The sequence below is a fragment of the Myxine glutinosa genome, chromosome 9 (genome assembly GCF_964187855.1).
Source record: "Myxine glutinosa chromosome 9, kmMyxGlut1.1, whole genome shotgun sequence".
Lineage (NCBI taxonomy): Eukaryota > Metazoa > Chordata > Myxini > Myxiniformes > Myxinidae > Myxine > Myxine glutinosa.
Genome location: NC_136269.1, coordinates 113,400,433 through 113,427,453, shown reverse-complemented (window position 1 = coordinate 113,427,453; position 27,021 = coordinate 113,400,433). Strand labels below are relative to the sequence as shown.

General features: G+C 43.9%; 2 protein-coding genes across 4 annotated transcripts in view; both read right to left on the bottom strand.

Annotated features, from left to right (window-relative positions):
- The window catches only part of LOC144893659 (uncharacterized), a 1,045,304-nt gene that overhangs the window by 395,834 nt on the left and 622,449 nt on the right, over positions 1-27,021 (bottom strand). The gene's annotated exons all lie outside the window — the stretch shown is intronic.
- LOC137435072 (endothelial PAS domain-containing protein 1) overlaps positions 1-27,021 on the bottom strand; it is a 125,888-nt gene that overhangs the window by 13,631 nt on the left and 85,236 nt on the right. For all 3 annotated transcript variants that reach the window (XR_013624594.1, XM_068128483.2, XM_068128484.2), the window contains 5 exons: positions 26,302-26,414; positions 23,715-23,908; positions 23,207-23,313; positions 18,856-19,003; positions 4,982-5,187 (listed from right to left, as the gene is read on the bottom strand). Coding sequence is in view for 2 of the 3 variants with exons in the window: in XM_068128483.2 (XP_067984584.2) it covers positions 4,982-5,187; positions 18,856-19,003; positions 23,207-23,313; positions 23,715-23,908; positions 26,302-26,414 (768 nt within the window). In the remaining variant the exon portion in view is untranslated. The remainder of the gene's footprint in view (positions 1-4,981; positions 5,188-18,855; positions 19,004-23,206; positions 23,314-23,714; positions 23,909-26,301; positions 26,415-27,021) is intronic.

Genomic DNA, 27,021 nt, shown 5'->3' with positions numbered 1-27,021 from the left:
AGACTCCAAGCGGATGCACCAGCCGTTACGCCACAAAGTCTGGCTCTTGCTTTGTTGTACTTTTTCTTTTGGCAGTTTAATGTCTTCCTCCAGAGTCGCAGTGGCACAACTGAAGGAAGTGCGACGTGGTTATACTCGCAATACATTACCGCCATTACTGGCAGACGTATGAACGGAAACCACGAAAATCACAAAGGCAGCTAGTTCATCGTGTACATCCACAACTTGAAAGACGTGGCTTCCAGACAGTGTGCAAATAAAATGTAATTTTTTAATGAATTGTTCTTTGTGTTTCATGCAACTGAATTTTTAGGTTTAAGCCAAGTACAATTTTTTTCACTTCAAACAGCGTCACAAAGCATTAAGAGAGACGAAGACCAGCAGGATAGAAGTGCGATATCAAAAGAACCAAATGTAGGACAGAATGGCAGTAGTAGTGTGACCACCCCGCTCAGCGTCGAATGTACAGAGCAGTTTCTAGTAATCCTGAACACACAGCCAGATTTGTCAAGCCCAAAATGAAAATGCAGCATGCAGTGAATAGGAGGGCCCATGCCTTATTGTCATAACCTACAGGAAAATAGGAATTTTTTGTGTACTTTTTGTGTATTTTCATTTTGGATTTAGATGACCATCGTTACAAGCTTCATTGAGATTTTAATTTTTCTGAGAATGGTCTTTGGCTCATGGATGATGACTGTCTGTATGTCACATGTAGGACAAAGACGTTAGAAGGACCGCGCACTTTTACGTGAATCACAATCACCCGGTGTTGGCCCAATGTTTAGGGTGGTGGGCTTAGGATCCTAAGGTCCTGAGTTCAAATCCTGCTGAATCAACGCCAGGTGAAAAATTCCTATTTTCCTTTAGGTTATGACAAAAAGGCATGGGCCCTCCTCTTCACTGGTTGCCTCAGCCTGTCATCCTTCCGAGGTCGGCAAAATGAGTACCAGATAACAGGTTAAAGAGAGGCATTGCATCTGAAAATGATGCAACTAGCAGCCGGGTGGCTGCACACGAACCACAAGGACATTCATAGAAAACAGACAAATAAGCATGTCGGTAGAGGTCTGAAGGAAGAGATGGTGTGCTAATTATTTATTTAAACTTGATGACTGCACAGAAAGTTTTCTAGCCATTTATTTATTGTTGGCATGTTGTTTTTTGTGCATGTTGTTGGTGTTGAGAATTATTTTTTTTCTTTGACAATATGACAGGGTAGGTGTCAAAAGCTTTATTCATCTCTCAAGCCGCCCGCAGGGACACTTCTCAGTGGGGGTTGTTTTTTTGTGAAGCCGTCTAGAACGTATTGTATTGATGTGGAAAGATGAGTGTTTGTTGAGTGTATTGGATGAAAGTTATGCTATGATGGGGCTAAAGGAATAAAAGGGAGATTTTATTGAGAACTAGCCGAAAGCACCCGGCGTTGCCCGGGTTCTTTTTGAATGGATTTACTACTATAATTCAGCTTTTACTCGCGGCCGTAGAAGATTGACTACTATAATTCAGCTCAGCTTTTAATTGCGAAATTGGCCCAGCCCGGCCGAGGTGGGCCCCGACCGGCCTCGCCACCTAGCCTATAACCTTCCCAGGGCCCGTCCCGACATTTTAGTTCTTTTTGAATGAATTTAATACTATAATTCAGCTTTCACTCACGGCCGTAGAAGATTGACTACTATAATTCAGCTCAGCTTTTAATTGCGAAATTGGCCCAGCCCGGCCAAGGCGGCCTCGACCGGCCTCGCCACCTAGCCTATAACCTTCCCAGGTCCCAGTCCTGTCCCAGTAAAGCTTCCCAGGGCCCGTCCCGACATTTTTTGTTTCAGAGGTATCCTCCTCTCTTTCACCTTTCAGGAGATTAGTGCGTGCAGACAAACAAACAAACAAAAACTTTCTTTTGTATATATAGAAGATAGATAAGATAGATGAGCTTTTCCAATATTTTGCTTGGGCCCGGTTAGGATAAGAGAGAAATTGGCCGATACGATGCTGGGTTATTGGTGGGTTATGGTTCAGTGATATTACATTTCAGTATTGGTATAATGATTGCTCTTTTCTATATAGAAGGAATTTTATTGTGTCCAAGAGTGGTTGTATATTTTAATTATCGCTTTAATGGCTGAAGTGGTTCAGATAGATATTTGTGAGATATTGTCTGGTCCTGCAGAATTGGATTTCTTTTGGCATGGTTTTTATCACACCTTCAACTGATTGGAAGGTGAAAGGTGGTGGTGCTTCATTGTCAACTTTCAATTTCTTTAGCCTTTTGGTGATTGATCTGTTTCTTGGAATGCTGGGTTTGTGACCGATTGAGGCGTAGTAGTTGATTAGGTTGTTTGATTGCTGCTGTTTGTTTGTGATTGTGCTGTCTTGATGGATTACTGAATCATGTGATGAAGGTGGGTTGTTGCGTGAGTTGTGTATGTTCGATGTAGTCTGCCAGAATTTTCAACTGTTTGTTTTATCGTCAAGACTGCTGTTGAATTTATTCCCAATTTTTCTGCTTTTGGCTGTTGATGAATGTGATGATTGTGTTGTTTTAAGTACGAATTTGCTGTTGGTCATGAAGGTTGAGGTTTGCCTTTTGTTTGAGAGTATTTATTTGTTTAATGTTTATTTGTGTAATTAATGTCTGTTTGTGAACAGGATATGTCATATTTGTGAGGTTCACAAAACAGGATATGTTTGTGAATAGGATATCCTAATGACTGATATATAACCGCAAGGTTTTCAGTCACAAGTGTATGGAAGGCTCACTGCGTTGCCCTGATGCCCCAATAAGGGTGAAACCAGGTCGGTAACTGTGAGTTTTGCATACACTTGTGACAGTATCTGAATTAACATCTATAAAATGACGCACTGCGAGATGATTCTTCGGGAGCTTGGTAGGCAAGGCAGACACACGTGGCGGTGACGTCACGGCATTCGCTCATTAGGTTGGAGCACTAAATTATATATACTTATGTATATATATGCATGCATATGTCGGATGAAAGTTAACGTTTTAGACAAAAATACATTTTAAATGAAATTAAGACCTGTAATATGAAGTCCATTTGGAGTCCCTCATGGCTTTATCTCCACTTTAATGCACCATCTGATTTCATTTTTCATAGTCACTAAAGGAGTGAGGGGTGGAGAGGAGTAAGGAGACGAGTAAGGAGAGGAGTAGGAGGCTGGAGAGGAGTGAGGAGGGAGAGGAGGGAAGGGGAGAGGGGTGAGCAGGTGGAGAGGGGGAGGGTTGAAGAGGAAGAGGTTTATTTATTATACTCTATTCGTTTATTAATTCTTATTTATTTATTTATTTATTATACTACTACTTATTTTGGTTTATAAGTTATTTATTGTACTTATTTTTTTATGTGCATGAGTGACTGAAAACTGAAGTTAGGGATCGAACCGTAGTGTAATTATATATTATTTTCATATTTCCAGGATGTATATAAGGCGAGTTAACCTTTTTACAACTATGCAATTAAACAATACTTCGAAAAACTTTGTACTTAATAAATTGTACATGTGGACTAACTATGGAAAACAATATCTATTAAATAATAACGTTTGTTTTAAGCAATTTTTAATTTGTAAACAAAATGTATCTGATGCCTTCATCAACAGAAGTAAGTCAGGCAAGGCAGGTTCTGCGCCCCCCACCATTCCCCTCCCCCACTCCCTCACACCCCTCCACTCACTTTCAAGCCAAGATCGAATAAAATATTGCCATTTCTTGAACCATTGCGAGTATTCCATCCATAAAACCGACGAGCATCCCTCAGAATATGATGATAGTTGTACAGACATAAAAAACCACCTTTAGAGGCCATTTTTCCCCGCAAGCAGGGGTTGGCCTTTTTCGGGGACCGTGGTTGTTGTTGTTTTTTGGTCCCCTTTTTGAAGCAATGTTTTACGGCCGGATGCCCTTCCTGAACGCCAACCCTTTTTGTCGCCTTTTTACGACAACCAGGGAATTACCAGTGAACTGGTACTCAATTTGCCGACCTCGGAAGGATGACAGGCTGAGTCAACCCCCTGGCGTTAATTCAGCGATTGACCGGGATTCGAACCCAGGATCCTAGAATCCTAAGCCCTCACCCTAGCCGCTTGCCCAACACCAGGGCTGTACAGACATACAATTACAAAAAAAAGTTTATAAAGCGAGCTGCAACTAAGAGGGCAATGGAATCAACCGAGTTATAAAAACATCCAATCACCATCGTCTTCCTTTCAGTTTGCATCTTCTATTCTAGTATTTGGCCTTCTCAATTCTGCATCTAAGTACGACTGTACGAGTAATATCATTCATCACAATCTATGTCTATGCACGTATTCAATGCTCAGTGCTTTGATTCAGCTAGGTACTATACCAAGCTGAATGAAAGCAGGGCTTCATTGGGGTTGAATGACGTCAATCCCAATGAAGGCCGAGTAGTCGTGCCACGCAGTGCTTGCCAATAATGAGTGTTTCTTGTCCACTTTAATATACGCTTTCACCCCCATGGCCGCGTGACACAGCAGCAGCAGTTGTAGTAGTAGCAAACTGTTCATCTAACAATCAACTGCTTCAACTTGAGTTTGCACAACAATAAAGAACTGCGCAAGTCCCCCCCCCCCCCTTTTCCCATGCCTCTTCCTCCCAAGCTCTCTCCCTCCCCAGATCTCCTGGTGTTCCTGCTCTCCATCTTGTTCTCCCGCTCCCTTTATCTTATGTTTTATGTGTCAGTTTGTCTTTTTGTGATCAATGTTAGCTCTCACACGAGCCTCGATCTTGTCTCCCAAAAAAAAAGAAGGCATAATAACATGTACGAGTGAACGCCTGTTTTGTTTGTTAGTGGTGCAGTTGTTTGGACAAAATATCAATGTTCTTATTGTGAAAGGTCCTTGAAGTTATGTATTGGTCGTCCATTATCTGCTAACATATTCCGTTAATATTGAAAACATCCCAAGCTTTGACGCAAATGCAAAGTGGAAAAAGTCCTCTGACCTGCATCACCAAACTCAAGGGGCACGATGGCGTCTCCTGCTGTGGGTGCTAACTGTGTGAGCTCATCAGGCTTCTCCTTCAGCAGTGTGAAGAGGTGCGCACTGTTCTCCACAAGACATGGGTCAATTCCTGACTGCACCATACGTCCCTTGAAAAGCTGCTCTGTTTGCTCCAGCGAGAAAAGGAAGTCATTGTGTTCCACACCACTGTAGTAGGAATTGGGGAAGGTAAAGTTCGGTTTCTCGTTATTTAAACAGTTAGGTTTCCCTATGTGCATGATTGTAAAAAAAAAATCCACTTTGACATTATGGGTTATTATGTGTAGATCAGTGACAAAAAATGTCAGTTTAATCCATTTTAAATTCAGGCTGCAACATAACAAAATGTGAAAAACGGCAAGGGATGTGAATACTTTCTGAAGGCACTGTATACATACACATATACTCGTATATGCATGTGTATATATATATATATATATATATATATATATATATATACTGTATATATACACACTACATGACCAAAAGTATGTGGACACCCGAACATCACACATCTCATTCCAAAAATCATGGGCATTAATATGGAGTTGGTCCCCCCTTTGCTGCTATAACAGCCTCCACTCTTCTGGGAAGGCTTTCCAATAGATGTTGGAACATTGCTGCAGGGATTTGCTTCCATTCAGCAACAAGAGCATTAGTGAGGTCGGGCACTGATGTTGGGCGATTAGGCCTGGCACGCAGTTGGCGTTCCAATTCATCCCAAAGGTGTTTGATGGGGTTGAGGTCAGGGCTCCGTGCAGGCCAGTCAAGTTCTTCAACACTGAGCTCGACAAACCATTTCTGTATGGATTTCACTTTGTGCATGGGGGCATTGTCACACTGAAACAGGAAAGGGCCTTCCCCAAACTGTTGCCACAAAGTTGGAAGCACATAATTGTCTAGAATGTCATTGCATGCTGTAGCGTTAAGATTTCCCTTCACTGGAACTAAGGGCCCCAGCCCAAAGCATGAAAAACAGCCCCAGACCATTATTCGTCCTCCAGCAAACTTTACAGTTGGCACTATGCATTCGGCAGGTAGCGTTCTGCTGGCATGCGCCAAACCCAGTTTAGTCCGTCGGACTGCCAGATGGTGAAGCATGATTCATCATTCGAGAGAACATGTTTCCACTGTTCCAGAGTCCAATGGCGGCGAGCTTTACACCACTCCAACCGACGCTTGGCATTGCGCATGATGATCTTAGGCTTGTGTACGGCTGCTCGGTCATGGAATCCCATTTCATGAAGCTCCCGACGAACACTTGTTGTGTTGAGGTTGCTTCCAGTGGCAGTTTGGAACTCAGTAGTGAGTGTTGCAACCGAGGACAGACGATTTTTATGCGCTACGTGCTACAGCACTCGGCAGTCCCGTTCTGTGAGCTTGTGTGACCTAACACTTCGCGGCTAAGCTGTTATTGCTCCTAGACGTTTCCACTTCACAATAACAGCACTTACAGTTGACCGGGGCAGCTCTAGCAGTGCAGAAATTTGACAAACTGACTTGTTGGAAAGGTGGCATCCTATGACGGTGCCACGGTGAAAGTCACTGAGCTCTTCAGTACGGCCCATTCTACTGCCAATGTTTATCTATGGAGATTGCACAGCTGTGTGCTTGATTATATATACCTGTCAGCAAAGGGTGTGGCTGAAATAGCCGCTATCCACTAATTAGAATGGGAGTCTGCATACTTTTGGTCTGATATATGTATATGCATATTTAATAAACAGGAAGTAAATTCATGCGTGGGGCTAGTGTGAAAAAATTCTGACAACCCAGGACTCGAACTCACCGACCTCATCACTTACACGGTGACAGCCCACTGAGCTATTGAGTCTTCAGAATATCCTCAGATATTTCTCACACTAACACTGCGAGCTATACGAATATATATATATATATATATATATATATATATATATATATTGTTACGGACGCGGTTAAAGATGTTATTTACCGAGCGGTTGGTATTACCGCGACCGAACAGTTATTCCCCGACTAATACCCGATTTGCCCCAAACTTTGGCCGGATCGCGCCACCGCTATTCAATCGGGAAAACTCTAAAGCGACCGAATGCAAAGAGGAAAACGAAGGCAAAGAAAGGTTTGGAAATACTACTAAATTTATTTACTATTCACACACATAAGCAGAAAGACAGCAGTCACGTTTATTTACAAGCACATGAGACGCAGGTGACACAGTGAAAATACTAGCTTATACAGACTTATTGTTACTACCCAGGGACAAGACAAAAGACAGACTACGAGCACACTTACACGGGGAATGATGATAGGGATGGCAGGTGGGTGGCTGGTGGATGGCTGGCGGGATAGGGAGGTCCAACTAGTTCTGCAGCTGATCGACACGTGGGCAGCCGCCGCTCCTTCGCGGCCCTGCTCCAAACTGCCGTCCAGGCCTCATGCTGCTGTGGCTGCAGTTTCGGTGGCTCCAGCTGCAGCAAATGCAGTTTCAGTGGCTCGAGCTGCAGCAAGTGCAGTTTCGGTGGCTCGAGCTGCAGTGAGTGCAGTTTCGGTGGCTCGAGCTGCAGTTCAACCCTGGACTTCTTCTCGTCTCTCTGTCGTCAGAGCTCATCTCCCTTGTCTGCCTTGGGAACGCCCTGCCTGCGGGTTATATAGGCCCCGCCCCTCAACCTTCGCGAACCTCCTCGATGTTTCTTTCCACACCCTCTCCAAGTCCAACCCCTTGTTCGTGGTTGGTTGAGTGGGGCTGACTCACTCCTCCCCTCTATGACGAGGTGGGGACCCGCCTTTCTTCCCCAACCCTGCCTCGTGGTCAATGGCGGATGAAGGGAAAACCGCCCAAAATGCAGTTGGCAATTGACGAAAAGGGGGAATGGAAGTTTTGGGAGTGGGAATGAAGGGAATTTATCTCTTTCACTGGTGCAATGGAGTATTTCAATTAATGGGAGACACAGCCTTACCCTAAAAACACATAATAAGATATAACTATTGAACAGGGGTATTCTATGATTGGCTGTGGTGTGGATGCTTTATGGACTAATTATGGGACGCCCTTTGACCTTTACACAGCTCCGGAGGCAGGAGGCGCAGAATAATAATAACAATAATAATAATACACACAATCAAAAAAAATACAGTCCTCATATCCGCAACACTGCACCCTCCTCCTCTTAGGCACGTCCCGGGCCTACAACTTTTATTTAGTGTGACACGTAGGTGTAGTTCCCTGTACTTTTAACCTGACCCTGAGTGCGACAGTTTTAAAACATAAATAAATGTGTCCCGCTGCTCCATTGCACCCTGCCTAACAGACTTACGCCCACAGTTAACCGAATTGCGGAATGGTCTTCAAACTACACACTGACGGTGGGGAGCATTATGTACAATGACTCTGCTTTTATTTACAAAACTAACCCAGGACCTGTAATTGTTCTTTCTGGGGGGGCGGGAGACAGTCTGCTCTGCATCAATGCACCATGAAAGCACCCAAAAACGCACCAATACAAGCACCCTCAAGCACCAATCGGTGCAGTCACCATAGTTCATCAGTGTTCAATGCATGTTCAATAATAAAAATAAATCAACAACCCCTAACCCTGCAGGTGGTCTCTTGCTCTTCGGCTCCCTCTGCTGGCTATTATTATTTGTTCTTCCAGATGTTGTCTTTCTTTCATTTTCTTACTGGCGGCCTATTTGCAATAAAGTGTGCCCAACGTGTCCATTTTATTTTCTTTGTTTATGGCCCACAGGGCCGACTACGTGTGGTTCACCTGAGGGGCATCGGTGCCCTGTGGCCAAGGTCCGCCAGCAAGATTTTGGGCCCTCATGGCCGGTTCCAGCAGAGGGGCCATGCCCCAACCCATGGGGTCCATCAGTGGTGCTCGGCCACAGACATGTGGTCCATAATGTGGTGCATCGATGCAGACAGCTGGTTCTGAGAGTGCCGGGCGCACAATGGCCGACTCATGCACGCTCCCCTCGGCGCCCAATGGCGCACAGGTCATGTGGGAGACAAAAGAGACAAATGAGCGAGGGGTAAGGTCACAAGGGTACACATCAATAAGGCAATGCAAGGCGAAATGCGTACGGAGGGCGAAGTGAGAAAGCTCGTCCCTACCGTACGTCACCTCCCTGTCACCTACACTACCCTTGCCCTTACCCCATATGTACAAAATCTACACATTTACAAATCCGTCGCTACTGTCACGTCTTCCCCTTATTTCCCATACCAAATTCGTCTTCACTCCCCCACAATCCAAAATTTGCCATCATCAATTCATCATCAATCCTCATAAGGAGGAAGAGATGGAACATCAAGCACAATGTCACACCCACGTCATGATGCGTCTCACAATCGAAAACATTTGCATCAAAAATAATTAAACATGGCATGGTGTGGAGTACCTGTCACCTCAGGTGAGTGGATGCAGATGGTGCGAGGAGACTCCAATCCTAACTATCCTCTAAATGACATAAACACACGTTACACTACCCGGGGTCTTTCCCTGCCAATCCATTGGCCACTTACACTATGGGTTCTAAAAACCAATTCCCATTGACCAAACTGTGGTGCTTCTCAATTTGGGGTCTCACTCCCCCGATTCATCTCCCGGTGCCCTTGCACAATTTCTGGGCTGTGACGTGTAGCTCTCCCAGCAGGTCTACCCACCTGCACACCTCCACCACTGTAGTTGCCACCCGAGCTTACCTAGCTCCTCACACTAACCTAACTAACTGGGGAAGGCCCCTCCTGGCTCTGTCACCCCACTCGGTGCCCTCTGACACTGGGCTACCCGGGTCCGTCCTCCGGATCCTCGGGCCCCATCCACAACTACCGGCTCCCAGAGCCCACCTGCGGCCTCACCTGGCCGACATCCTCACAGTGGTGGAGTGCCCAAACTAACTACACACACTACCAGGCTACACGCCCAGCCATTTCCACAACACTAATGCACCCATCCAAATGCCATTCTCTCACCCGCACCACAGATGCCAATATCCAACCACAATTTACCTATACCCTCTACCTAACACTTACACTACCCGCCCCGGGTATTCGTGATGGGGGTCCATCCTTCCCCCATTCACACCTTCGCACCATCCACTCCACTCCACAATTTCCACCATACTCACTCCACGACCATCCATTCCAATACTCCAGATATTCCACACTACCATTTATTCCACACAACCATTCTCCATACCTGTTGTTGCACACCTGTGCACTCACACCTGGTGCCACCTGCACCCTCCTCCTCTTCCTGGACCATTTGGTCAACACAACACCCATCACCACTACTCCCTCATACACTGCTCCACACACCTGTTCAGTTGCACACCTGTGCAATCACACCTGTTCAATCACACCTGTTCAATCCTCACACACACGGCATCATCTCAGCTAACTACTCCCCTCTGAAACTTGCGCTTCCCAGTCGCCCCTTTAAACTATTGCGCTCCCACGTCATTATCATCCACACTAATCTACCTGCGTCCCCACTACAGGTATCAGTCATTAACTAATCTTAACGTTACCTAATGTCATTTTCTAGGTCCCTACACACAATATCCTAACCCACCCGGGCTAGTTTTCACTGCCATCAACCCCATACACTAGTGCTCCTTTGCCCCCCGCTGTGAGGGATGACAGAGTTGCCATCCCACCACATGGGGCATCTCCTACTATCAATTTTGCACACCAAATCCAACAAATCAAAAATTTGCCAATCATCTGCCAATCACTGTACCATTACCAATCATCACTCTGCCAATCCTTTGCCAATCATCAAATTTTGTTTTTCTAATTTCGGGGCCAAAACACTATTCTCGTCACACAGTCTACTCACTAATGCCTCTCGGTGCGCCAATTCCTGTCCAAAGCCCGGCTTCGTAAAGCCGAGCAATGAATGCGGGTTGTTCGGTGCCGGCGGCTGGATGCGTCCGTGGTTCGGTGCAGGGAAGGAGGTTTACCCGGGCCGAGATCCCACGCACCATCTCGGCACGGAGCCATCCCATGGCCCGATCTCGACCTGCCGGAATGCCTCAACAAAAAGGGGTCGCCATGACGACCCTTCCTATCGGGCTGCCCGCTCCGCTTAGCGGAGCACGGACGCGGCCGTTCAAAGCGCAGCCCGGCGTGGATCGCGTACGGCGGTTCTTTCGAAACCGCCGTGGTTCGGATCCCCGCTGGTCCTCGCGGCACGCGAAGCTGCTCGGCGCGCACCGAGGGCCCGATTCGGCTATAAGTCGCTCTAGCCGCTAACCCGGTTACCGTCGATGCCTCACCTGCATGCTTACACGCATACACTACCCGTTCCTTGCTCAAACATCCAGCTGTCTCCCTGCTCTTGGTCATTGCACCTTCTCTTACACACCCAGGTACACTCATTCCGCTCACAGACTTGGTCGCACACCTGACCACCGAACACCTTGGCACACATTCGTCGTTCGCACACCTCACCAACACACCTCTTCGCGCCCCCTCCTCGGTCACCTCCTCTGTGACAATCACAGGTGTGCTCTCACTCGCACACCCAACCACGTGCCTCACTACCAATTCCAGCGTGCATTTCCCACACACGCTCTACCATTCCAGGTGTGCTTCCTTTCTCACCTGTCACAACCAACTCACGCTCCGTGTCACTCTTACTACTCTCACCTCCACTCTTGACAGCGCACTCACCCTTACTCTCGACAGCGCACTCTTTCCTCATGCACCCGTCCGTTACACACCTTTCTCGCGCACACTCTCCCGTTACACCCTCTGTAACACTCACCACAGGTGTACACTCTTCCTTACTTTTGACAGCGCACTCTTTCCCCATGCACCCGTCCGTTACACACCTTGCTCGCGCATCCTCTCCCGTTACATCCTCTGTAACACTCACCACAGGCGTGCATTCTTCCGTTACATCCTCTGTAACACTCCTCCCTACGCGCTTCCATGTGCTCCCTCGCACACGCGCTACGACCGACTCACTCTCGACAGCACCCTCACTCCTTGGCGCGCACTTTTTCCTCACACACCCCAGAGTCTGACTTTCTCGCACACCTCCTTTTTCGCACACCAGACCTGTCGCACACTTCACCAACGGCCTCTCACGAACACCCGGGTCCATCTCGACCCCCAAGCTCATTAAATCACCTGGCGCATCATACGCACGACCATATTGGTCACCACTTACACCGGGTCCTCTTTCTCTTCGCTTCTCCTCCATCACCTGCGAATCCCTCATCCGGTTAATGAGCACATCATCACGATCCGAACACAGACTTTGGACCAATTCTTTTACTTCCTCTTTTATCTCTTTCTTATCCCCTCTCCGTCGCTTCTTAATTTCGCTCACCCCTTCTTCCACTTCTTCTAATTTCTGCTTCACCTCTTTTATTTCCCGGTGCGTCTCCTCAAGTTCGTCCTCTAAGGCTACCTTGACCGTTTCTATGTGCGTCTTCACCTGCCGGTCCTTCGTCTCCATTACCTGTGTCACCTCGTCCAACCTCGTTGTCAGTCCCTCACGTACCATCTGACATTGCCTCTGTGTCGCTATCAAGTCATTTTTAATTTCTTTTTGTGTCGCCTTTAACCCTCCTAGTACCGCAGTGTTCCTTTGAACCTACTCCACTAACTCCGTTTGTCCCTCTGTCAGCTGTTCCACCTCCTCCGTCAGATCTTCTATTCCCCCCTGTAACCTAGCCGTATTATTCCTCACCTCTTTCTCTATACGCTTTTCGCCTCGCTTTACCTCCTCGCGTACCCCCGAGACCTCCTCACTTACACCTCGTCGTATCTCCTCTTTCATCTCCTCCCTCTCTTTTGTAGATGCTACCCTCATCTGTCCCAATTCATCCCTCTGAGCATCCAATTTACTTTCTAACCCGATTTTCACTTCCTCTGTCTGGTTCCCCATCTGTTCGATTTCCCGGGCGGATTGCTCCCCTATTTCCCGCAATTTGTCTTCCATCCTATTTTCTAACCCCATTAACCCATTTTTCACCCCCTCTAACTGATTCTCCTAGGCAGCCATTCTATTTTCCACCCCCGTTAACCCATTCTTTACCTCTTTTATCCCATTGTCTAACCCCTCACCGGTACCCCTCGCTTCGTCCCTCATTACCCCCAATTGCTCATTCTGAGCCCTCGCTTCGTCCCTCATTACCCCCATTTGGCCCTCCAATCGCTCACTCTGAGCATCCATCCGGTTCCCCATTTTGGCTTCCAATTGCTCACTATTCTTGTCCATAAGGGCCTTCATTTGGATCATAAAGAGATTCCAATCCACCAGTGGCGCTGCTACGGTCGCGGGCGCGGCAAAATTTGGTGCCGCTACACCCACGTGCGCGAGGACGCCATTTTGTGCGTCTGATACTCCCTCAACCACATTGCCAATGTTCTCCTCTACTTCGTCCCTCTGATCCTGGGTTACTCCTAACCCCTCCTCTAGCTCACCCACCGGCATCCGATCGCCTTGACCAGCCATGGCGCGATTTCAAAATTCGGGTTTTTATAAAACAACACAAATTTCCCACAGCTTGTAATTTTGAGCGCGTTAAGCGCGCTTCGGGTCCGTATCTCACTCCCAGACACCAATTGTTACGGACGCGGTTAAAGATGTTATTTACCGAGCGGTTGCTATTACCGCGACCGAACAGTTATTCCCCGACTAATACCCGATTTGCCCCAAACTTTGGCCGGATCGCGCCACCGCTATTCAATCGGGAAAACTCTAAAGCGACCGAATGCAAAGAGGAAAACGAATGCAAAGAAAGGTTTGGAAATACTACTAAATTTATTTACTATTCACACACATAAGCAGAAAGACAGCAGTCACGTTTATTTACAAGCACATGAGACGCAGGTGACACAGTGAAAATACTAGCTTATACAGACTTATTGTTACTACCCAGGGACAAGACAAAAGACAGACTACGAGCACACTTACACGGGGAATGATGATAGGGATGGCAGGTGGGTGGCTGGTGGATGGCTGGCGGGATAGGGAGGTCCAACTAGTTCTGCAGCTGATCGACTTGTGGGCAGCCGCCGCTCCTTCGCGGCCCTGCTCGAAACTGCCGTCCAGGCCTCACGCTGCTGTGGCTGCAGTTTCGGTGGCTCCAGCTGCAGCAAATGCAGTTTCAGTGGCTCGAGCTGCAGCAAGTGCCGTTTCGGTGGCTCGAGCTGCAGTGAGTGCAGTTTCGGTGGCTCGAGCTGCAGTTCAACCCTGGACTTCTTCTCGTCTCTCTGTCGTCAAAGCTCATCTCCCTTGTCTGCCTTGGGAACGCCCTGCCTGCGGGTTATATAGGCCCCGCCCCTCAACCTTCGCGAACCTCCTCGATGTTTCTTTCCACACCCTCTCCAATTCCAACCCCTTGTTCGTGGTTGGTTGAGTGGGGCTGACTCACTCCTCCCCTCTATGACGAGGTGGGGACCCGCCTTTCTTCCCCAACCCTGCCTCGTGGTCAATGGCGGATGAAGGGAAAACCGCCCAAAATGCAGTTGGCAATTGACGAAAAGGGGGAATGGAAGTTTTGGGAGTGGGAATGAAGGGAATTTATCTCTTTCACTGGTGCAATGGAGTATTTCAATTAATGGGAGACACAGCCTTACCCTAAAAACACATAATAAGATATAACTATTGAACAGGGGTATTCTATGATTGGCTGTGGTGTGGATGCTTTATGGACTAATTATGGGACGCCCTTTGACCTTTACACAGCTCCGGAGGCAGGAGGCGCAGAATAATAATAACAATAATAATAATACACACAATCAAAAAAAATACAGTCCTCATATCCGCAACAATATATATATATATATATATATATATATATATATATATATATATATATATATATATATATATATTATACACACGCATATATGAAAATATCAGCAATAATATTTTTGCAATATTTCGATTTTGTACCACCAAGTGATGATTAATTTACTTGAGACAGCGATATTCCAAAATCCAGATAGAAGACCTCAACAATGTCATCACACTTAATAGGAAGGGCAGGTACCAACATTCTCTCAGTCTACTTCCACCACGACAGCTTTCATGCTATGGTTGCACCTGCCTTTACCTGCAAAGCACAGGAAAGACTAAAGTAAGACAGCCTCACTATTGAGCGAGCGATCACATGTGGTGAGATCAAGCAAATTCCTTGCAGGATATCGAAGTTATGCCGGTTGCTTCACCATGCTTGGTCCATGGCAGGGACTGTTCTTTCATTTTTAGCTCACCTGGAACAAAGTTCAGGGGAGCTTATGCGATGGTGCGTCGTCCGTCAGTCAATCCGTCTGTAAACACTTTAAACTTCTTCTCCAAAACCGCTGATGGGATGGATTCTGAAAGCTTTGGTTTCAACAGCGTGAAGAGTTCACCGTAATTTCCGTACACCGCAAGTTTACTGTAATTTCCGTACAAGGAATGGAAGGAATCCACCATTGTGGACTAGTATCATAGAGTGGTACAAGAGGTTTAAGGAGACTAGAGGTTGTCAGAAACAGAAAAGTATTAGTCGATCAAGCACAAGTGCAGCAAACGTTGAACGAGTGCGTGAATCATTTCAACAAAGTCCCAGAAAATCAATCCGATGCACATCCAAAGAACTGGGGCTACCAACCACAACTGTACACATGATTTTACATATAAAACGAAGCTTTATGCCTATAAGGTGTAGTTTCTGCAGGGACTCAAACCAAATGATGCACCCAATCGCAAGGCATGTACATTGGAAAAGCTCAGTCACATAGAGGATGACGAAGATTTCCTGAAAAAGGTCATGTTGAATGCTGAGGCTTGCTTTCATGTATCGGGGAAGGTCAACTGGTACAATGTGAGGATCTGAGGCTCCAAAAATCCCATGTGGTCATTGAACACATATGTGACAGTCCAAAGGTGGGGTGTGGCATTCGCCATGACCGCTTGGTGGGTCAGTTTTTTGCGGAGGATACAATGACCTCAAAAATTTACATGAAATGGTGGACGGATTCGCCTTCCCACAGATTGAAGACCTGCAACCCGATATCATTTTTCAACAGGATGGCGCTCCCCCTTATTGGGTCTTAGTCGTTCAAGCCGTCCTGAATGAAAGGTTTCCGGGTCACTGGATTGGCCGAGATGGGGCAACCACCTGGCCCCACGATCACCAGACAAACCCCCCTCCTTCCCCCCTTGATTTTTTCTGTGGGGGTTTGTCATTTCACATTTCTGTGGGCCCTCCTATATATTGCTGGGAAAATACTTACTTGTATAATTCTTAATCGCATGTCACAAACAATTGTCAACAGCATCACCCCAGAAAGCCAATGCGGCTATCGTGCTGGATGTGGCACGACCGATATGAGGTTCTCTGCTCGTCAACTTCAGCAAAAGAGCAGAGAACATCGCGATATATACATGGTATTTGTCGAACTTACAAAGCATTTGATCGGGTCAGTAGAGAAAATCCTGTGAAAGCTACTGTATAGAGTCGGCTGTTGATCGACATCATCAGATCCTTCTACAATGGCATATTTGCCCCTTTGAGGGACAGTGGATGCACTTCTGAGTCATTTCCTGTTACAAACAGCACAAACCTAACAATAAACCGACTAGGTATTACCCTAACTTCAAATCTATCCTGGAATCCACACATTACACAAATAGCTAAATCTTTCTCGAAGAAACTGGGAGTCATGTTCAGATGTCGAAGATTCTTCTCCTTTCAACAGTTGCTTCAACTATATAAAGGATTGATTCGTCCTTGTATAGAGTACTGCTCTCACATATGGGGAGGTTCTAGCTCCACAAACTTACTGGACAGAATTGAATTAAAAGTAATTCGACGTATCAACTCTCCCAATCTGGCCTCAAAACTCGACCCGCTCAAATTACGTCACAAAGTTGGCTCTCTTTCTCTTTTCTACAGATATTACTTCGGTTTCTGCTCCCAAGAACTTCCTGCTTGTGTACCTCCGCCATTAGTGAGACCACGGATTACTCCAAAAGCCACTACATCTCATGATTATTGTGTGGCCATTGGCAACTCAAGGGTGGGCCGTTATGATGTTTGTTTCTTCCCTTCCACTGCCAAACTCTGGAACTCTTTACCTTCACCTGTCGTTCCAAACACTTATGATCTTCCCCTTTTCAAAACGCAGATTCTCTGCTTTCTCAAAAACTCTTAGACTATTCTCTCCTTCTTTACTTTTCTATCAATACAGCTCTTTTATTTAGGCCTGGTCTCGATGAGGACGACACAGTCTGTGCCTGGAGCCTTCTACATAAAAAACAACAAAAAAAACCAAGGCTGTGTCCGAGCTCCCCTATTATTTATCACTGTGTTTTCGTCTATGCTTCATGATGCCCTTGAAGATTGCACCTAGGGAGTGATGATCCAGTTTCGCACCGACGGTAGTGTCTTTAATTTGCAGCGTCTGAAGGCCAAGTCCAGAATCACAGAAATGTTGCTCCGTGATCTACTTTTCACCAATGACTGCACACTTCAGTCATAATCTCGAAGATATGCAATTTATTGTGATCTCCTTTGCGCAATTTGCTCGTCGCTATGGCCTTAAGATTAGCCTCAAGAAAACTGGGCCTCTTCAGCCAAGACCAGAAGGTATGTATACCGTCCCATCCATTTCCGTCTATGACATCACTCAATGCTTTAGATAAGTTCTGCTATCTTAGAGGTGTCCTCTCTCAAAATGCCATGATTGACGATGAAGTAACATCAAGACTCGGTAAAGCATGTGTGTCCTTTGGAAGATTGACACATCACCTTTGGCATGAACGAGGAAGAATTCGCCTGGACACCAAGATCAGTGTCTATTGTGCTATTGTTTTATCAACACTCCTGTACGGATGCGAATCTTGGACACCATCTTGGACACCCTATCGTCGCCATATCGAACGCTTTAATCAATTCTATATGCGATGCCTTTGTAAGATTATTGGCATCACCTAGCGAGACAGAATACCTTACACCTCACATCTTAAGCCTAGATCGCTGTCGTATCCAAGGAATTGAGTACTTCCTGATGCAAGCCCAGCTTCATTGGTCAAGACACCTCACATGCATGGAAGACCACATAGAATCCCAAGAACGCTTTTCTACAGACAACTTAAATTTGGTAAACGGTCACGTGGTGGACAAAGAAAGTGCTATAAGGACGTCCTTAAGTCTACACTCAAGTCGTGTGCCGTTCCAGTTGTCACCTGGGAACATCAAGCCACAAATAGGTCAGTTTGGCGTAGCATTTGCCGCCAAGGCCTGGACCACTTTGAATGTGGGAGCCTTATTGTTGAGAGACAGCGAAGGCAAGAAAGGAAAACATGCAAACATCCGCAAGTACCAGTCTATACCTGTGATGTTTGCAGTAGATGCTGTAGGTCCCGTATTGGACTACACAGCCATCGCACAATGCGTAGTGAGCACGCTAACAAAGGGAAGAGATTATTCGAAAACGACAACGCACAAATTACACCATAAGGCTTACGAGGGTTATGCCTAAATCACACAATTACCTAGACGTTAGAAATCTCATATACAAACACAAAGCCTCCATCCCAACATTGGAGATGCTTATAGGATCTGTAAAAGCTGGAAAAGACAATAAAAGCAGAAATTAGAAGTGAAATTGCCTTGACTATCGAAGTGGTTGTCTGCAATAAAGATGACAGCAACAAACAAATAAAATAACATATTGTAACCATCGAACAACACAGTGACGCATTTGGTGCAATCACGCCCAGCTTATATTCAACTTAGCGACAACTTAGCACTCACTGACTGTTGCCTCAGATAATGAATAAAGACAATACACACATGCGTACATGTGCACACAGATGCACACATGTGCACACGCACCTTAGTACCACATTGATGCAGACGATTGACTGGGGCTGCGCATTGTGGTTGTTGTACACGATCGTGGCCTGACTTTGTACCCATACAAAGCCTCCATGTCGTGCGAGCAACCGGTACCGTCCAGTCTGTACTTGGCCCTTCGAAAACACTGTCAACAAATGCCATTTTTTGAAATTTGAGCACAACAACAGTTGGTTGAGCACAACCTCTTTCCACAAACGTCAAATTGTTGAAAGAAAAACAGAGCTGCCTAGTGCTGGGTTTTTTTGGTGATTTATTTATGCTTTGAGAAGTTATTTACCGCTAAATGATGGACATACAAGCATGATACAACACATAAATGGTGGGGGAATCAAAAAGTTTGATGGAGTTAAGTGACTTGTGACAAGAAGAAGCAGTTGACATGAAAACATATAAATGATGCCTTCAGATCAAATGCTTCCTGCTCTCCAAAAGTAGTACAAGTACATTTATAAATACAAAAGCTACAAATACAAAAGCATGTATAAATACAAAAGGGTAGACTCCTGTAAAACCGAACATATATACAAGAGGGCATGTTGAAAAGTAATGCCTCCTATTCTTTTTCTCCAAAACAGGAAAAGATATTCCAATGAAACAAAGACAGGTACTAACATCAATCTTTACTCTACTATGGTGCATATTTATTAATCAACACAATCAAAACTGCGGTCCATACATTTCTACCAATGTTCAAGTAGTTTTGTGATACCGTCACGATAAAACTGTGCGCCCTGCTGACTTAACCAGAAAAATATTCTCCACGTAGGTGTTCCTTAAGTTTGGGGAAAAGTATGAAAATCTGACTGAGCCAAGTCAGGGCTGGTGATCCTTTGTGGCAGTACTCCATTGACCGCCTTTTACTCTCAGGATCATAATGGTGCACCCAACTCTCACCACCAGACATCTCCAGTCATCTCATCTCCAATCAGTCATCCCAACTCTCATCCCCAGTCATCTCCAGTCATCTCATCTCCAATCAGTCATCCCAACTCTCACCACCAGTCATCTCATCTCCAATCAGTCATCCCAACTCTCATCTCCAGTCATCTCCAGTCATCTCATCTCCAATCAGTCATCCCAACTCTCATCTCCAGTCATCTCCAGTCATCTCATCTCCAATCAGTCATCCCAACTCTCACCACCAGTCATCTCCAGTCATCTCATCTCCAATCAGTCATCCCAACTCTCATCTCCAGTCATCTCCAGTCATCTCATCTCCAATCAGTCATCCCAACTCTCATCTCCAGTGCTTCATGCTTCATAGCACCGATAATGTCGTGCGGCCCTCTGCAATCTTGACTAATGTAACATTGAGACATCTTGTGTCAGAATCATGGAACTGCACCATATGGCAGGAATAACTAATGTGCAGACGGCGCTTTGTTTCATTCCAATATCTTTACCCATTTTGAAGAAACATAATTGCAGGCATTACTTTTCAACATGTTCTCGTACAATCCAAATTCAATATACAATCATGAAAACAAGTAATCATCTCAGGCTGAGTTCAACAAAAAAATATTCTTCAAGGGCATCCAAAGCCTATTCCTGAAGGCCTATGGCATCTAAGACCACCTCTTCTTATGGTTTCCCAACTTCCTCAGAAATGCTCTCATCTCCTCTCCATGTCAAGGCTGGAGTGGCCCAATACAGTATATTGGTCAGGATACATGGTCTTCACCTTCCTGAATGATCTAATTCTCTGGATAACCCTCATTGTATTTTCGCTGATGACGTCACTCTCTGCTGTATCACCCTTGTCATTGAAATGGCAGGAAGCTGCATCTGCATCTTTCCTCTCTGTAGACTTTGATAGAACAAGTAGCTGTTCCAACACTTGGAATATGACTTTGGCCAACACTGAAAATCTCTCACACTGTCGGGCAAACCCTCCCATCTACTTCCTTGAGTTGGTAAGCACCAGCCTCTTGAGTGGGTCAACCTCTAGAGCTTTATCTGCAGACCTGTAAAAATATGAACAAGCAGGTTAATCACTTGGAATACTTCTTTCAATCCTGACAAATCTCACACTCTTACTATGTCTCTCCGAAAAGACCGACTGGACAACCCTCCTCCCATCTACTTTCTCAACAATCCTCTCCAATAAGTTCTGTCACTCAAGCTTTTGGGTCTCACTATCTGCCATGATCTTTCCTGGGAAAACCACATTTCCAAGCTGGCCTCCAAAAACAGTCGCCAAATGGGCACCCTCCGTCGTGCGAAGTCCTTCCTTGGCACACCTGAGCTCCTCACCACATACAAGTCTTTCATCCGCAGCTCAATGGAATACTGCTCTCCCCTCTGGGCTGGTGCTCCTGCCTCACACCTAGCTCGACTTCAGGCTGTTGAAACCAAAGCTTTCAGAATCATTGAAATCTCCCATGGTGAAACTGATTCAGAGTGCCTTTCGCTCTATCAACGCAGGCAGGTTGATGGTCTTTCTGTCTTCTACCGACTCCTCTCCGGCCTAGCTCCCCCAGCTCTTTCTGTGCTCTGTCCCCCAAATATTTCTACTCTGGACATGCTGCTTCTGCTGTCGCACAAGATCGCACAAGATCTGCCAGCAATCCTCTTCTGGTAAAACTGCCAAAATGAAGACTCTCTGTTCACCTTCACTCTTTCATTCCTCTTTTTCCCCACCTCTGGAATAAGCTCCCACAGTCTCTTCAATCCCACTCTTCCCTCCAGGTCTTTAAAACAGCTGTTCAGCACCATCTTGTAGCTTCCTCCATCAAAAACCATGATCTTTTCTACCCCCGTTAATCCACCCCAAACCCACCTCATTCAAATTCCCTGTTCTTTCCTGAAAGTCCCTATAGTGTTCATCTTGTTTATCCTGTGTACCCGGCCCCAGTCCTCTCTCTTCCACAGATCTCCTATTGACCCTGTTCTCTACTGTTATTGTGCTTCCTTCTCTCACCCCGTCTGGTCAGAAACCTCAGAACCAAGCTCTCAAGTCTGCTCTTCAAGTAGTGTACTGCACCTCAGGAGTAAACCCATCAGAATTACTGATTAAACGATGCCTGAGGACTAACCTGAACCACCTGGAACCAGACATGTCATCTATGGTGTACGTGAGCCAATGTAACCAGAAGTTATATAATGACAAGTCAGCAATTAGCCGCTCACTTAACACTGGATATCCATTGTTAAGCTTTTTTAATCTAATTAAATTGCCATTTTGTTGAAGAACTAATACATGAATCCAAAGTTTGTGTACCACCGATAATCCCGCACAATAATGCAGAGACTGTTGCAGACATGACAAATACATGATTATGAAACGCAAATGAAAGGAAAAGTAAAATTATATTTTGTCGGCACAATGAAACAATAACACTCTAAAATCAAATGTACAGCAGAGGGGAGGAAAAGTCTTAAACTGCAGTGGATAAACATCAGGAGCAGACTTAATTAGTGCTTTGCCTTCAGGTAATGAACTGTTTGGACATGACCTAGGGCCTAGGCCTTTAAAAAGAAAAGCTAAACAACAGAAATTCATTGTAAAAAAAATTGTAAAAATTTTTGTAAAAATTTGTAAAAATATTAAAATTTTGTAAAAAAAAAAAGTAAAAACATTGTAAAAAAAATATGGTGATGGAGATGTGTATCAAGAAAATTGGATAGAGATGGATGGAAACAGGAAAAAAAATGGTAAACTCGAGCATCTCCATGGCATTGCCAAGAGTGATAGAAAACCTCACGTTACCCCCTTAAGAGCAAAGCAAACAGCTCGTGGTGTTACCTCTAAAACCCAGCACAGATCATGGTCCGTTGAATGGTCAAACCAATGGGAAATTTGGAGTTCCGCTTAACAGGAGTCAACTATGTGAGCTCTTTTTAATGTTCTTATGCATCTATGAACAGTAATAGGTTAGGAAAGAAGAAAAGCATGACCGATGATTTTTTATGCAATTTTTTTTCTTTTTTTCAGATAACCTTCAAAAACTGAGCACCACTAGATTCGATCGTTATCAAAATTTTCACCTCACATATGCTTACTCGTATCTGAAATTCAGCAATGAGCAGCAAATCCAACTTAGCAGCAGTGTATGTGGAAGCATCCCTTTCTTTGTTTTGTTATAGTCCCTGGCCGGGTTTGAAACATATTTACATCATATGCAAATCACAGCCAATCAGGGAAACTTAAAAGCAAAAGAGATGCATTGGGAGTAATCACATGAAAATTCACCGCTCAATAGTGCTTTTTTTTTTTAAAATACAGGCATATGGAGTGAATTGTTTTTTTTAATAATGATCAAACGTAGTAATACCCAGTTTTGATGTGTGAGTTGGTCTTAAAGTGAAGTACAATTGTTGGTCTTACAGCCATGATGGCTTTTCAAGAGATGGTCAGAGTCCAACGCGTGGCAGCACTCGTACAAGGAACGTCCGACAAGCTCTTCACCACTGTACCCAATTGAATCTTTAACCCTGTGGCAATAAAAAAAAAAAGAGCTTCAAAGGTAGGCCATAATGCAATGACAGGTTTAGTGTCATAAATGCAACATTACACCTTTGTACAGCTAAATGTGACATCAAAAAGAACACCGCATGTGGATCCTGCATAATAACTTGCAAAAAAACAAAAAAAAACAACAAAAAAAACATTGCATCAGATTTAGAAGTATACATTGACATATTTCAAACGACAATCTTATTATTCAAGAAATATTAAGCAAACATTCGGTAAAGCAGATTGCCAAATTAGACAATGACATGGCTTTTTATGTACCAAGTTTTAAAGTCAAGATGATAAAATTCCCGTTATTTCAAAAGCTATAGAAGTGATCATGCAGAAATAAAACTAAGCCATTATGTGGTTGTTCAGATACCTGTCATCACAGTACAAAAACTTCATGTCCATGGAATGGCGACTAAGGAAAGAATTGCCATCCTGCGGTGGCTCCAACTCATCTGTCGGGTGGGGGATATGCCTACAGAGGAGAACCAAGCATGCAGGTGGTATCGGTGAAGACCCACAACTCACACTTGCCATGTGTTTGACATGTCCAGTGCAGTGCAACACCTGTGAACAAATGAGAAATGAAACAAACTTCAGAGCACCATAGACATTAAAACAATAGCTAACATACATACATACATACATACATACATACATACATACATACATACATACATACATACATACACAACAATGACCAAATCTGTCTGCTTCACATTGTAAGTATGAAAATCAATTCCTTTTTTGTTTAATTTCAGATTCTTAAATCAAATGAATATGACAGTACGTCTCAAAAGAGAAAAAGTTTTGTAAAAGGTCTGTATTCGTGAATTATACTCTGGCGAATTGTACATGTAAATTAAGTTGACGTTGTAGTTGTACATATAATGTTGTAATATATTAATTGTTGTTTTCTATTGGCGAATAGAGCTTTAGTCATTAAGATGCCAAAATAATGTGTCCTCATTCATGATACCAAATAAATAAATAATGTGACTGGTAGATAAAAATAATAAAATTGGGGTGGGAATGGGATGGGGGAAGTAAACTTTATTATGTAAATTGTTGGGGGCCCCCCTCGATTTTTTTTCCGCAACCACTGTGGATTTCTAATTCTCCTCATGACTTTTTCTCTAGGGTCTTCCACATATTTTGATACCATACAGGTCCAAATCTGACAGCGTTCAAGTGTCACATGACAATTAGTAGGAGTCACATGTCCTTAAAAAAACTACAATTTTTACATACGTTTATGTACAAAAAGCATGTGAATAAGGGTTACATGCATTAGGACACTGATGGTATAAAATAATTGGCCTGTAATATCTTCTAACTGTTATAGCATGTTGTCTAAGATATACTGAATAATTATAGAATAGAACTAGAACGGCACTCAGTAGAGAGCATACCTCCGCCTGGTTGGCCATATCACTCAATGGTGAAGAATCACTTAAAAAATTAAATAATTCTCATATCCGAATCCATATTCAGATCTTCACCAAAATCGGATCTATTTGTTCTCGTCACACACACAACCAGTCCACCAAGTTTCATCCAAATCCGTCCACAACTTTTTGAGATATCCTGCTATGTATCGTTTTTGTACCCATCTCCCAATTGTGAAGAATCATTAAAAAATTCTAGTAGCCGGATCCGAATCCAGATCTTCACCAAAATCTAATCATTTCGTCCATGTCACGTACGCTACATCTCTGCCAAATTTCGTCCGAATCCGTCCACAACTTTTTGAGATATTTTGTTCACAGACAAACGGACAGACAGATAGGGGTGAAACATAACGTCCATCCACCTTTGGTGGTGGAGGCAATTAGGCAATAATTAGACAAATTAAAATATTAGGAAAGAAATTTTTTTACCATCGCGTTCATTACGTGATGATCTATGTGTGCACCAATTTTCAAATTCATTGGACCATGAACAGCCGGGATCAGTCAGGGAAAGCTCAAAATCACCCAGTGCAGTTAGGGTTAAACATGAGTTTTATGGTGACATTCATCGACTATAAATTTCAAAATTATGAGTAACAAAGGGTGTGTACATAGTTAGTTATAGATAGTTATAGATAGTTAACCATAGATAGTTAGTTTTACACTAACTTTCCATGGATGGTTTACATATGATGAATGCGATGGATAAAACAAGGACATCACACTTATCGGTGCAATGCGAGAGCCTCATCCTCAAAGTTTGTTGTTGCTAATAGCAGGACAAGTGTATGAAACAAGGGGCTGCAGACTTCATTATTCGAGGAAAAGAAATTCCAAAAAAGAAAAAGAAAAAAATATGATCTAAAGTGACCATAAGACCAAAAACATTTTGTTTATTTTTCCATTTAGCTCGAATTTTTCTGTTTCATCAAAGGTTGCATCATCTTTTTTTCACATCTCCATTACAGTGGCACAATCTTGAAACAAACAGAATGATGAAAACAAAATGCACTAATAAGCCATTTACTGGAAAAAAAAACAAAAGAAAAAAATAGTTTGAAGGCTAATCACAATTAGACGAGACGAAGGAAGAAATACGTTAGAAATAAATAAAACAAAAACTCAAGATACATAAAGCTCCTGTTGCAAACACCGCTTACTTGTATTTTTACATTTGCTGTTACTCAAACAATATTGTTACTCAATAGTCTATTTGTTATTGTTTTTTTGTCGGTTTTTTTTCACTTCCATTTGCGCACTATACTGCAGTGACTACACCACTTTATAAATATCAATTAAATATCAATTAATTAAAATGTGTCCAAACTTTAGTTTAAAGGCAAACTTTTGTCAAAGACAGCAGAGTGTCACAGGATGTATCACATTATGTTGAATGCGAGAATGTTACATGGTCACAAAACAAAGAGATTCAAGATCTATCATCATTTGATTCGATGCCAGAATGTCATGTGCATGCACGATAAATATTAAAACATAAGATCAATGTACCTTCCATGAGGCAGATTTTAGGTTGACCATCCGACCTCTGCTTGTTAGCGTACACTTCATACGCATCAGGAAGTCTATATCTGTTGTGGCCTCTCCCCCCATTTGAGAAGATCCTTGAGTAAAATTATTCAACATTAATGTTAACCGAATAAATTTGAATCGACATTGTCACAAACATCATGCTTCAGACATGGTCACAAAAAAAACTCAAGATTTATCGTCACGTGATTCACTTGCTTATGTCTTGACATTTATATTATTTCAAAATTGTTTATTTTTGTCTCATAAAATGCAGCATACTCATTGGGGGGAGGGGTGGATTTTTAGAATGAAAGACAGCATATAATGAAACAAAAGAATTCCTGGTTGAATTTCTGGCAAATCTGATATCCACAAAGGACAATGTTTTATCTTTCTCAATTTTTTCACAATTCAATGTGGAAGACCTGGTCCAGTTGTTTGAAGGGGGTGATGAACCTTATTCTGATGCACACTGGTGAATGTGTCATCAACACATCTGCTCCAGTATTGTGACAGCCAATCCTCATCAATCTCAAAAAGTTTGCATTCCGATTCCTCCCTCACCACGTTAGTTATAACTGAGGACACTGGAGATCCCATAGTTGTCCCAAATGTTTGTCAATATTGCATCCATTATAAATGGTGTTTCAAAAGTCCAGAATCATAGGGATATTTATTTTACAATTTTATTATAACTGC